Source organism: Mus caroli, unplaced genomic scaffold (genome assembly GCF_978045245.1).
Source record: "Mus caroli unplaced genomic scaffold, Mus_caroli_1 scaffold_7, whole genome shotgun sequence".
Lineage (NCBI taxonomy): Eukaryota > Metazoa > Chordata > Mammalia > Rodentia > Muridae > Mus > Mus caroli.
In genome coordinates, this window is record NW_028227262.1 from 39,997,261 (window position 1) to 40,010,734 (window position 13,474).

The 13,474-nt window shown below is 48.8% G+C and overlaps 1 protein-coding gene across 1 annotated transcript; it reads right to left on the bottom strand.

The window, feature by feature from the left end:
• Window positions 1–7,622: 7,622 nt before the first annotated feature.
• Bhlhe40 (basic helix-loop-helix family member e40) lies at window positions 7,623–12,659 on the bottom strand. The gene is made up of 5 exons (XM_021165623.3): window positions 12,268–12,659; window positions 12,030–12,099; window positions 11,648–11,755; window positions 10,574–10,697; window positions 7,623–8,772 (listed from the first exon to the last, which is right to left on the bottom strand). Exons 1-5 carry the CDS (start codon window positions 12,345–12,347, stop codon window positions 7,925–7,927), a joined length of 1,230 nt encoding a protein of 409 aa, XP_021021282.1. The 5' UTR covers window positions 12,348–12,659; the 3' UTR covers window positions 7,623–7,924.
• Window positions 12,660–13,474: the final 815 nt, after the last annotated feature.

The window sequence follows — 13,474 nt, forward strand, 5'->3', positions numbered from 1 at the left end:
GTGTACACTTTCTGTGTGCCTGGTTCCCATGGAAGTCAGAAGAAGGTATCTGTCCTCTGGAACAGAAGTGACAGGCAGCCAAGTACAGCTGAACTCTAGTCCTCTGGAAGAGCAGCAACTGCTCTTAGTGACTAAGCCATCTACTCTTTTGTTGTTGTTGTTGTTGTTGTTGTGTGTGTGTGTTTCCCTCTAGGCCCTGGCAACTACCAATATGCATTCTATCTCTATGATTTTATCTAGTCTATATATTTCATATAAAAGATTTCACCTAATATGTGACCTTCTGGTTTGCTTCATGTAGCATAATGTTTCTGGGGTTTCTCTCTCTTATTACTTATGCCCCTATTTTACTTTTTTAATCACTAAATTTATTTATTAATTTGTATGTGCTCCCATGCAGAGGTCAGACGACAGCTTCAATGGGTGATTTCTCTCCTTCCACTATTGTGGTCCGCAGAATCAAACTCAGGTCATCAGGCTTGGCAGCAAGAACTCTTACCTGCTGAGCCGTCCCACCCATCCAACTGGACTACTTTCAGTGACTTAACAGTATCCTGCCACATGCATATACCACCATTATTTATGCCTTCGTCTGCCTATGCCGCTGTGAACATTTGTGTCTATATTTTATTTGGGCCTCTGCTTTCATGCCTGTAGATGTACACACACACACATCTGGGAAAAGAACCATGTATAATTAGATAATTCTGTATCTTTTTTGAGCAATCTGCTTTCCCCCATCAGCTACCCCACTTTACACCCTCTGTAGCAACCTCCCATGGTCTCTCCACAACCTCGACAACACTTGTTATTTTCTCGTTTTTAAAAAATGATTGTTATTGTCATAGCCGTCCTCGTGGGTGTGAAGTGATGCATCCCGGTGGTTTTGAGTTGCAGTTCCCCGATGACTAATGAGGTTGAGTGTCCTTTTGTGTGCTTGCTGGCCACTTGTGTGTCTCCTTTAGAGGCATTCTACTCAACGTCTTTTGCACCTTTAAAATTGGGTTGCTTCTATTTTTGTTACTTCTGTCCACTTACTAGAAAAGATATGAAATATGAGATATACTTAAAACCTCTTCCCCCCTCACTCTCTCTCTTTGAGAGAGGTCTCATGTAGCTCAGGGTGGCCTCAAACTTGCAGTGTAGTGAAGGACAACCTTGAACTTCTAATCCTCCTGCCTCTACCTCTGGTGCTGGAATAATAGGGATATGACCATTCCTGGTGTGTGTGTGTGTGTGTGTGTGTGTGTGTGTGTGTGTGTAGAACCCAGGGTCTTTTGCACACTGGGCATGTTTTCTACCAGTTAACCTACAGCCTCAGCCTGTTTGTTCCTTTGTTCTCTTCTCCCTCCCTTCCTCCTTCTCTCCTTCCTTTGTTCTTCTTTATTTCTTTCTCTTTGAAGAGTGGCCTCATCTTGAGCTTTCCTAAGACAGTAGGTTTCAACCTTTCTAATGCTTCAGCCCTTTAATACATACAGTCCTCACGCTGTAGTGACCCCCAACTGAAAATGATTTCATTGCTATTTCATAGCTGTAATTTTGCTACGTTATGAATAGTAATGCAAACATCTGTGTTTTCCAAAGGTCTTAGGTGACCCTTATGTAAGGGTCATTCAACCCCACAAAGGGGTCATGACCCATAGGTTGAAAACCACTGTCCTAAAACCATCCCTACCCCAACCCTTCATGATTAATGCTTTCTTTCTCTATCTCATTTTTCTTTCCTTTTTTTTTTTTTCTTCTTCAAGTTTTTGGAACAGAGTCTAACTCTGTAGCCCAAGTTGGCCTTAAATTCTCAGCAATCCTCCTGCCTCAGCTTCAGAAGTGCTAGGCTTATTATAGGCATGAGCCACCACATTCGACTTTTTTTTTCCTTCTCTTTAAACAAATAAATATGTTTCCTTTTCTTTGTCCCCTAAAAAGTGTGTGTGTGGTAGGGGGTGGGGAGGCAGGACCAGGACAATGGGGACAGCAGCAGTTGGTGTCACATTCCCTTGGTCCCAACCTGAGGTTGACCCTGTCTCCAGAGTCCATGGGCCAGCTCTTGTGTCCTACCTCCATTACTTTGGAAGGGAGGGCCTGCCTATAACAGAAGACACCCTCTGAGCCAATAGCCAGTCACATCACAAGATCGGTGTCCCACGGGACACCAGGACTTCCATTGCCAAGGGGAGGAGCTCTGTGGGCTCATGTTCGGAGGCTGTAAGGCAGATGGCTGGGGAGAAACAGGGAGTGGTGCTGGGTGGGTGGTTATGGGAATGGCCCAAGTGGCTGAGTTGCTGCAGAATCTTTGGTGAAGGAGAGAAGGGGCCATAGTCTGGAACCTTCTAAACCGCTTAGTGATCATTTTAATCAGCAGAGTTCTCATTTCAAAAAAGGACTACGATGTGCAGAACACTGGAGGGAGCTGCTCCCCGGTACCTGCAAGAAGCCTAAAACCTTCCTTCCTCTTACCCTGCAGGATCCTCTGGGAAGACTTGAGTCTCAGGAGAGTGACAGTCTTTATATGAAATGCAATACATTCCCTCTCCTTATGGGACCCTTTCAGGGCTCCAGAGATCCAAGACATGCCCATGGCCCTCTAGACTCTAACCTGATAGGATAGCCTGTCACCCTAGTTGTTCCTTCTCAACCAGACCCCAGAGCAACCACTCAGGGTAAGAGTTGGGATGGACTCAGCAAACAGTAGGGACAGGTGGCTCTGTGGTCTGTTTCTGGACTAATGGAATTTCCTCCCAGAAAGAGTTCCACACTCAGGACAGCCATCTTGCTGGTGACAGTAGCCTGTTGATTGCTGCCTCTCCTGAGAAATATCTTCAGCCTCTCTGAGATTTTTTAGCCCAGTGGGTTTTTTGGTTTGTTTGGTGGTTTGTTTTTTGGTGGTTCTGTTTTTTTTTTTTTTTTTTTTTTTTGGTTGGTTGGTAGGTTTCTTGCTTGCTTAACACAGAGTCCTGTGTAACCCTGGCTGTGTAGGCAAGGATAACCTAATCTGATCCTCCCGTCTCAAACTGAAAGGGGCTGGGATTACAATGGTAGATCACCACACAAATTCGTGTGGTACTGCAGGTGGAATCCAGGATATTGCACATACCAAGCAAGCATCTACCAACTGAGCTATGCATCCAGCTCCGTTTATTTGTTTGTTTGTTTGTTTGTTTGTGATTGGTTTGGGTTTGGTTTTAGGTAGGATCTCGGAGACCAGAACTTGCTATGTGCTGCTGTTGACCTTCAGTCCCCAGTCCTCCTGGCTCTGCCTGCCAAGTGCTGGGGTCACAGGTGTACGACTATGCACATCTATGTTCTAGTTCTTTAGGCAACAGTTTATTTTAGGGGCATGTGATGGGTGGGAGGTGGGAGGACATTTAACACAAGGCATCCTGGGAAGCATTGAAATGGCTTTGCTCTGAGCTTGGTAGTCTGAGTCTCCCAATAGGCACCCACAGGGCTGCCGTGCAGGTGAAATGAATGTGTGTCAAAGCTCAGCCTTTGCAGCAGTTAAAAGTAAACCCAGCCTGGCATGGTGGCTCGTGCCTTTAATCCCAGCACTTGGGAGGCAGAGAGAGGCAGATCTCTGTGTTCGAGGCTAGCCTGTCAAGTTCCGGACAGCTAGGACTGGTTACACTGAGAAACCCTGTCTCGAAAAACCGTTTTAAAAAGTGAGGTGGTGTCATATTAGGGCGCACTCTTCAAGGTGCTATAAGAAGTAGAATTCAGCAAGCATGCGGCTCTAATCCCGGTATTGAGGATTTAACACATTTTTGGCTCAAAGAGGCTATAGGCAGCTAGCCTGGACTACATGAGACGATACCTCAAAGCAAAGAAAGACATTAATAAAAGGCCTAGAATAAAGAAAATACTCAGAAAAGTAACAATTGTAATTAGTACTCCATTAACGGTTTCTTTTTATTGTTAATGTAAAGAAGGTCGATATAGTTTTGTAGGTAAGCAATAGACACAGCCTAAATGTTTGAGTTTCATTTGCCATTTACTATTGGAGCTGTATGACTGACTCTGAGCAAATCCTTAACTTGTCCGCCATGCCTTCATTTCTCAAAATCATGGGAATATGAACTGTCCCTACTTCATGCAGGTGCTGCCATCCTCGTGTCCTTGTGTGGGGAAACCTCTGAGAAATGCCTGCCTGGCAAGCATTAAGTGCCCTAGCAATGATTCAGGAGCAGGCTCTGTTGAAAGCTGTCTTCTTGGCTCTCCATTACAGTTCCACAAAGCCCACAGAACCACCGCCCCACTCCGAAGCTGGGTGACCATGAGCCAGTTACCTTCCTGTCTCTGGGCCTGCTTTTATTTATCTACAAAATGTGTTATTATGACCTCTAGGTTGTTAGAGCTGCATTAGGGAGGGATGAGCCGTGGGAAGCTTGTCTATCCTTGTTAATTAGCCCTGGGATCCAAAGCTCTGCCTAAACCCAGCTCCTACCCCACCCTGCGCTCCCTCCCGTGCCCTCGGATTCTGTCCCACTGCGCACCAGGGGGCCGTGGCCTTGCCAGCAGCCAGGCCCTATTTCTGGGGACCGAGCGATCCCGAAGCTTTGCCAAGCTTCCCCAAGGATCGGGTTTCTGCTGACGCGGTGCCAGGCACGTCTGCTTCCAGGAACCGGCAGCCGCATTTAGCCGCGGGCCGCACATGAAAGGCTCTAGTCGGAAACGTGACGTTTTGTCAACAGGCGCGGCAGGTCAGCGCTGGGTGAGACCATCCCGGCAGTCCCGCCGAGCACGCCCTGTCTGAAGGCCGCCAGATCCCAGGCCTCTGAGCTCCTTGGCCCCAGAGTCCATGCTTCACCCCTCGTGGCTGGCTCTCTCTCTCTCTCTCTCTCTCTCTCTCTCTCTCTCTCTCTCTCTCTCTCTCTCACACACACACACACACACACACACCCTTTTAAACAGAGGCTTCTTTGTCCCCAACTGGGCTGAAGGCTGGGATGCAAGCCACTTCACACACCTTCTTAAACACCCTTGGTCTTCTGAAACCTGGCTTAGTAAAGTTCAGGACACTTTGGAGGCAGAAAAACAGACAGGCAACTGCGCCTCTCAAAACTGGGGGGGGGGGGGGGGGGGGGCTTCACGTGGCTGATTCTAGAAAAGACATTCTGGGTCCTCTGCCTGTGGAACCCTCAAATCTATTCTTAGTTCAGGGTGCTTGAACCACTTCCTGCTATCCATAGCTACTCCTTGAGCCACAGCTTGGGAGAGAGTTTCGGGGTGGACTTAACAGGCAGGACGGCTGCAAGAGCAGGCTACCTAAGGCAGGACTTGGAGACCTTGCCATCTGTGCTACAGGAATAGTATGAGACTCAGAATCCTAAAGTGTCTATTAGGAACAGGCATGGGAGAGCATGAGAGAGCAGCGGGCTTTAGAGGCCTCACACCCCACCCCCACCCCTCCTTGTCCAGGCTCCTGACCCAGGGATAGTTGTGCCAGGCACTGACTACCCTGAACACTTCCTTTCACTTGCAGACCGCCAGGAATCAGAGAAGGTGACATTTGAAAGGCCCTCCTGGGTAGGTGGTGCTGAGAATGCCCTGGGGATGACTTCCCTGTAGGGGAGGACTCCAGCCAGCTAGACAATTCTAAATGATTCAGATGCTCTGGGGCCTGGATCACATCCATCAGGAAACCTCAGGACAAATCAAGACGATCGGAAGAAAGCAAAAATACGCAGCTCGGTCATTTCCCACTTTTTTTTTTTAAATAAGAACGGTAACACTTGTTCCGAACACACCCAAAGAGAGGAAGTTGGAAAACTGCAGAAAATAATTATGGGATGTTGCCTTCAACAGCATTGACGCAGGATATGGCTAATCCATTAGAACTCGCTAGTTTTCAAAGTGGCCTGCGAAGATATGCTGTCTCTGACCTCATTATTGTTGCCTAATAATCCAATAACTCTTCTATATGTGCAGCCTCATAGAAGCCTCCTCTGACACTCTATTCCATGAGCTCAGCCTCTGAATTGTCCCATGAAGTTCTGAAGCAGCATGGAATAAGTGGTTGTCTAGAAACCAACAAGAGACAAGAGTTCATTAAGATCTATAAAAGACTGAGAACATGGCTCAGTTGGTAAGAGTGCTTGCTTAAGATGCAGCCCTGAGTTCGATCCTCGGCACTGCATAAGACCAGGCATGGTGGAGCATGTCTCTACTGATCCAGGAAGCCTAACTGTAATCCCAGCATCTAGACGGTAGAGACTGGAGAATCCATTCAAGGCCGCCTTGGCTGCACAGCAAATTTAGTGCCAGTGTGGGCTACATGTGACCCTGTTTCAAAACAAAACAAAACAAAACAAATCCAGCATTTACCTATTATGTGAACTCAATATTGTTTTTAATGCCAGGCACATGACAAGACAAATGCAATTATGCCGAGATTAACTAGTCACTGTCCTCAGTCGAGAGGACAGAGAAAGTACCATGACACTAAGTTATTTTTAAAACCAAGGAGACCATTTCTCTTCCACAGGAAAAAAGCTTATTTTATTAAGTATTTTTAAAACAACTGCTTAACATTTACTTAGATAAAAATATTTACAATTTCACACCTTCAGGAAGGTTCCAAAATATAAACACTGTAACCTCGCCTCTCCCTAGAGAAAAAAATTATTCTCTTCAAAAACAGAAATACATTCATTTTTTTCCTCACTGTGTAGATCAAGTAATTATACAAATAGACATCTGAAACATTTTCCTTTGTCATATATTTATATAATATATATATATTTATAACGCTTTACAAATAAAGGCAACAACTTTTATGCCCAAATAAAAATGGGAGAATTTCAACACAAGCAGAGTGCATTTGGAAAGCTGGTGCAGGGCTGGTGGAGCAAGTCAAGGAAACAAGGACTCTGGATCAAAAATAAAACGTCCTTAAAGGAGATGGAACCCTTTTTAGCAAGGACGCTCCCTATGCTGCTGGGCAAGAGGAATTAGCCTACAGAAAGGATCTTAGGGTGCCAAAGCTCTGCTAGGCCTTTGAGAAGCTAAGCTTGGTTCAAAGCTTTAAGATAGACTTGAAATCCGTGTCTAGCTGTGCAGTAAGTGTAGCAATCGACTACCTAGCTCTGTGTACTTTGGGACGTTTGGGGGGGGGGGGCATCTCCGAGAGCCTCCTTTGGTTCCTTGGATAGCATGCCATATAAGTGAGAGCTAGAAACAGGTGCCAGAGGCCTGGGGACGGGTCCAATTCACCTTGATTCCCTAGCAGCTCGGCTTGGACAAAGGGGACCATTTTCAGTTCCTTAGTAAACTACTCACAAAAGCCTGAGTTAAGGAACTCCACTCATGGTCTTTCTTTATTCATCAGAGATGGGGTTGGGGGAAGGGACCTGAAGAAATTTGCCCAAACCACTACCGAGACATGCCAGTGTTGGCGACCTCACCACCTTAGCAGAAAGCTCAGTCTGACCACTGTCAGTCTGCTGTGAGTCACCTCCACAATAAAGGGAGAAGGGTGGGGTCCTAACAGCTGGCTGTGAGCTGTGCTCTGGAAAGCCCTCTTTTGAAAGTACCTTTTCTCAAAGCCACAGACAGACCCATGTCCCAAACTGGAGAGTGACTCACAGATCAAGCCTTTGAAGCATATGAAAATCCAACCGATTTGTATCAAAGGGGGGGGGGGGCTCTTCTCTGGATAGGGAAACGCCCAGAGATGTGCTATAGTCCTCCAGTCTGTCATCTGATGTCAGGCCATCCTTCTCGTGTCTCCCCTGTGTCAGAAGGAACTTATTGTCCTACATATACAAACATCCATACAAGCACGCACGCACGCGCACACTCACTCTCACACACACTGAATCTTCTCTGTGGTTCTGCAGGGTGGGCTGATCTCTCTGCACTCAGGGAAACCTTTGTGGTTTTTGGAATTAGGGAGGAAAGAAAGCAAGGCAGCAGGAGATCCCTCCAGAGTTTAGTCTTTGGTTTCTAAGTTTAAGGGAGGGATCTGCTTCAAAGCCTGGAGCAAGGCCGAAGAGTCGAGGGACGAATGTGCCAAGGGAGAAGGGAGTCTCTGAGGCAGAAGCAAGGGAGTCTTGTCTGGGTTCATGAAGCTGGAGAGGGCTGCAGCTGAGGTGTTGAGGCCTGGGTATAACACTGGCACAGAGGTGGGGTACCAGCATTTCTCCAGCATAGGTAGGTAGGCAGTGGCAGATGGTGGGATGAGATAGAAGGGAAGGCAAAAGGGAGGCTGATGTGGGTGTGGCCCAAGAAATGGGGAACCCATCAGATCACTGCCCGCGAAGTGACCTTCCTCTTCCGAGAGCTGCATTCGGCTCTTTTTGGTGGGGGGCTCTTCGGATTCTTGCTTAATTGTGCTGACACGTTCTCCCACGGCGAACCTGCGTCCATGGTCGCTTTTGAAGTACGGCTGCTCACTGCGCAAGTCCCCCTTCTCCAATTCACCTCCGTAGCCACTGTCTGTGTCCGTGTCACTGCCGCTCTGCTCCCCACCCGAGGGAGCAAAAGTCCTCTGGATGACTGGCACACAGTTTTTCCCAGGGCCTTCTGATCCCTTGGCTAGGAAGCTAGGCTTCTCTTTCAAGTCCACGGCTTTGGGAGCCGAGTCCAATGGTTTCCTGGAAGCACCACCCTGCAGCAGCTCCGAGACCACACGGTGGAGATGAGTGACGAGCTGGGAAGATTTCAGGTCCCGAGTGTTCTCATGCTTCGCCAGGTACTGAAGTACTTCACGGGCACAAGTCTGGAAACCTGAGCAGAACATTTCTTGCCCTGCCTCGAGATTTCTTCCCGACAAATCACCTGAAGAAAAAGACCCAGAGAGGAGGACTTTAGAAGGCTGGGTTGTAGGTAAGTCTGAGGCTTTCTTCTTGTCTCTTTTGAAATTGTCAGGCAATTTGCATTTCAGACTCCAAAAGTCTATGCCTAGAGAATTATGCTGAGAAGTATAAAGAATAAAATAAACAAATTCTGACCACTTAGTTACAGGGTTCTTTTTTTTTCCCTATTAATACTTGGGTTTTAATACTAATTACAACAGAGTATTGCTAAACTACATATACTCCACTGTCCCAACTAGGATTCATAATGTCTGTAGAGTGTCCCAGAGAAGTAAACCAAATTACTTCTTACTCTTGATAAACTTCATGTAGTATCTACCGATTTTTCTTGTGTCACAAAAATGAACATGCTACTGTGTTTAAAAGTTCAACAGTCACATCTTTTTTTTTTAAATAAAGCAGTCTCATTCTAGTCTAGATTGACACAGTTTACTCAGCAACCCAAGCTGGCCTTGAACACATATGAGCCTATCTTAACTTTCAGACTGCTGGGCCTACAGGTCTGCGCTACCACACCCATCCTCAATAAGTTAGTGTAGCAACAGTTTCATGGAAGCAGAAGTCCAGAGACTCATAAAAAGAAACTATATAGAACGAATGCCACCTAAACAAAACATTGTCTCCCTTGCCCGCCCCCCTCCCTTTTTTGTACAGACAGGATCTCCCTATTTAGTCTTAAAAGGCTTGGAATTCCCTATGCAAAAGTGGCTGGCTATGAATTTAAGGGGCTCCATCTGCCTCTCAAGGACAGGGCTACAGGCATGTATCACCATGCCCAAGAAACTGTTAGAGCTCACACTGTAATCCCACCACCTGGGAGGTTGAGGCTGGCAGATTACTTCTGAGCTTTAGGAAAACCAAAACCAGAACAACCAAAACCACCGCAAAACGAAAACCAACAACTCCAACAACTGCTGCACACACAGAAACCCAACCTATTCATCAAATAGTTGCATTCCTCCATGCAGTTTAACTAGGCTCTTTAATTGTAAGTCTTCTCCATATACTGTAGCTGACCCCCCCCCCCTCCAAGATCAGTCCTGATCAACTTTCTATTTTTAGAAAGAAAACTGGCAGACATACTGGCTTGGTTTGGTTTCTGTGATTCTCATTCTAGCCTTGGACAGGACTGAAGAACGCCTATCGGGGTACATATTAGGATTCCCCCTGGTCTGTACCCTGATTCTCTGAAACTCAGGATAAATGAATGATGAAACCAGTGGTTTCGTTGGATTGTGCAATTTGCCAAGATACCTGGTGGCTATTCAGGGAACCACAATGAAAGGCAGGCAAGAGAAGAAAAAAAAAAAAAACCTGCTGTCATCCTGCCAAGACTGCACCCCACATCCAAAGCCAAGGAAGCAAAGAAACAGGAAAACACTGGGGGCAGACCCGTGTTCTGTTCGCCCATGAATGAGGGCTCATCAGACCAACTGTAAAAACACCCACAATGCAAATTATAGGTGCCTTGGCATTTTAAAGAGGGATGGGGAAGTCTCCCAGAACCTAGACACTCTCGGGCCAAAATGTCACCGAAACATTTCATCACTGGGCTAATACAGACTCATTTCAGGTGGCGCACAGCAGCATTCCGTATGGCAAAATATGACCTTTTAGGAAAGAATCAGAAAAGCATCTCCCCCCACCCCCGCCAGTGACTGTGAAAAATCAATGGTAACAGAAGAGTCAGAAGCCAGAGCAAGCCCCCAGGGGCTAGATTGGCACTGAGCTCTCAGGAGACATTAATCAGGCCAGGGACTCACCAGCTTGTAAACCGCTCTGCAGGGCAATGATTTTCTGCTGCTGCTGATCAATTAGATTTGTCAATGCTTTCACGTGCTTCAACGTAAGCTCCAGAACCACTGCTTTTTCCAAGTGACCCAAAGTCTGAAGAAGGAAAAAAAAAGGGGGGGGGGAGCGTCTGTCAGCGGTGAGGTCAGTGGAGTCCCTTCTGACACTATTTGTTAGGAGAATTGGGTGTCAACAACAACAAAGATAGGAAGAGTCTTTTCTGCTCCAAGAAATTTAAAGTTCGCAGATGTTTTAACATATACACATAGATGATCAAAGGCTTAAAAAAAAAAAGCCAAACACGTGTTGTCTATCTTTGGAGGCATTTTGGTAGTTGTTACAGTCTAAGGAGTGAGCTGACAGATATATTTCTCCAGCAGCTGCCCTGACCTTAACTTAGGGGACTCCGGAGATAACATTTCTCTGCTGTGGTGTCAACCCAGGGAGGGATGTCTACTGTGTCTGGCAACCAAGTGGCTTTCCCAATGTGTTGGGTTTCTCTCTCTCTCTCTCTCTCTCTCTCTCTCTCTCTCTCTCTTTCTTTCTTAACCCCCTGACACCCGTTCAGAACTTCCAGTCATGCTGGCTTTTTGTCTTCCTTTCCAAATACTTTTCCCGAAGGAAAAGCTAGAAAGCTTTTGGCTACCAGTAAAGATTATGACGAAAAGAAAAGGCACACATTAAATAAAGTAGGTCCTATTGTGAATGAAAAGCGGACAAGGCTTAATTTTTTAATTTCGTGGTTTGCTTCTTTAAGTCAGGGAGACTACAAGGTGGTGAGAGAAGAAAAAAAACTACCAAAAGGAAGCTGTGTTAGTGTTGAAGCCAACTTAAAGAGGCCCCAAATGGTTCTGGTTCTGCCTCTGCCTGGGAAGTCCTGGGTCTGGGGATGGGTTCCCTCCAAACCAGAACTACCAGAAGCTTTGATCCGCCCGTTTAGCATGCAGTTCCCCGTGACGCCTGCAGGCGGCGAGTGACACCCCCACCCCACCATCCGCCCTCTGGGCAGAAGAACTGGGTTGGAGCGCAGCCAGCTTCTCACTTACAGTAAGTTTGAGATGTTCGGGTAGGAGATCCTTCAGCTGGGCAATGCACTCGTTAATCCGGTCACGTCTCTTTTTCTCAATCAGCCGGTGCGGCAGTTTGTAAGTTTCCTGCATGGAATACATGGAAGCAATGGGTGCCCGGGGAAGGGAACGAAGCTTCCTCCCTTCCTCCCCAACCGGTAGCAGGGGGGAAAAATTCCGCGAGGGCGCAGAGACGCACCCAGATTCACCTTCTCTGCCCCTTCTTTCCCAAGTCACTCATTTGTGGCAATGAGCTCATCTCATCTCGAACCCCCCAGCCAACCTTCAAACAAGCAAACTTTTCTTGGAAACTCAGCGCACGCGAGGGGCTAAGGAATGAGGTCCCCAGGGATGCACCTACCTTGCTGTCTTCGCTCCGTTTTATTCCCCGCCTGGACTTATATACTTGGTACATGTGGGCAAAATCCATCCTGCAGGGAGAGAAGTCAGAAAAAGCCGTGACTCCCGAGTGCGTACTAGCTGCAGGAGCCCTAGACATGCAAGAAGCCCCCTATACTCCCAGAGATGCCCCAAGTTGAGAGTGACGCGGAACACAAGGTTAGGAGCGGAGACTTGAAGGGATCACAGCACACACTTACCCTGACAGGTCTCCGTGCTCCAGCCCTGGCGCTTTGGGCAGGCAGGTAGGAGGTGGTTGCGCGCTGGGGATCCGTTCCATGATGCGGCGAGCAGGGGCCACTGTGCGCTCCTGTCTGCACTTAGTAGAGTCTGAGAAAGGACTGCCCTGAAAGGGAGGATCCGAGGGTCTCAAGAGGTATGTTCCTATGAGCTAGCCTGAGCTTCCTTGCAATGCGCTGGGATGCCAGGAGCAGCGGCTTTGAGGTGTCGCTTCAGTTGGGGGCGTGCATGGCCGGGTGTCCCCACAGCTTCTGGCTCCCGCTCTGCACACAGACTGGAAGTGTGTGCTCGCTGCGCTGTCTGCGCCGTGCGAGCCAAGTGAATGAGAAGTGGGGCGGGCGGAGAGGCGGGAGGGAAGGGGGGGGTGCTCAGGGCGGAGCGGGCGGGGCGGAGGGGGGGGAGTTGCTGGAGGGGACGAGCCGAGGAGTAAGGAGAGGCTGCGGGCTGGGTTAAATGGGAGCGAGTGGGTGGGTAGAAGCTACGTGTTCTACCCTGTGACTCCAAGCACGTCTGGCCGCTGCCGGGGAGGGAAGGAGCGACCTGCCCGCCCTCCCCCGGCTTCATCACATGAGCCTCACGTGTTGGACAACGCTCTGGCGGCTGCGAAGTGCTTCCCCCCCCCCAAACCTCGGGCCCCCAGGTGTCTGCGGCTGCGGCCTCCTTTCCCCGAAAGAGGGGGTGGCAGCGCAGCCAGAGTCCTGCCCAGCTGGGTGGGGGGCACGGAAGCTGGAAGGAACCGGGGAGCTGGAGGGGGGGGGAGAGTTGGTAACGTGGGCGAACCTGCCCCAGGGAAATGAAGTAAGTTCCCGTCTCCTGGGAGGGAACGGGGGAGGACGGATTCCGCCCGCGTCTGACTCAAGCCGGGAGAGGAATATCCCCTTGGTCGCTCCAGCCCAGCCCTCTTCCTCCTCCCCCGCCTGGCCCGCTCCTAGGAACCGGTGCGCAGCTGAGGGAGTCGTCGGCCCCCCTTGGCCTTCCCCAGAGGCTGGGGTTTCTTTCCGTCCCGGCTTCCCAGCCCCCCCAACGCTCAGCCTCAGTGTCCAGGAATTGCCCGCCTTGGGGAGGGACCGAGGGCGGGGCGGATGTCACCCCATGGGAAGCGGGCTGCTGGCCAGGAGCTAGGGCAGCCGAGGCCGCCGCCGAGCACGCCGCGCGCACCTGACCGTG

Bases quoted from the DNA above. Each gene is read 5' to 3' on its own strand.
- Bhlhe40 (XM_021165623.3), bottom strand. From the start codon at position 12,347: ATGGAACGGATCCCCAGCGCGCAACCACCTCCTACCTGCCTGCCCAAA. The intron at 12,100-12,267 runs GTAAGTGTGTGC...CTCTCCCTGCAG, and splicing joins GAGCACGGAGACCTGTCAGG to GATGGATTTTGCCCACATGT. The intron at 11,756-12,029 runs GTAGGTGCATCC...TATTCCATGCAG, and splicing joins AACGGAGCGAAGACAGCAAG to GAAACTTACAAACTGCCGCA.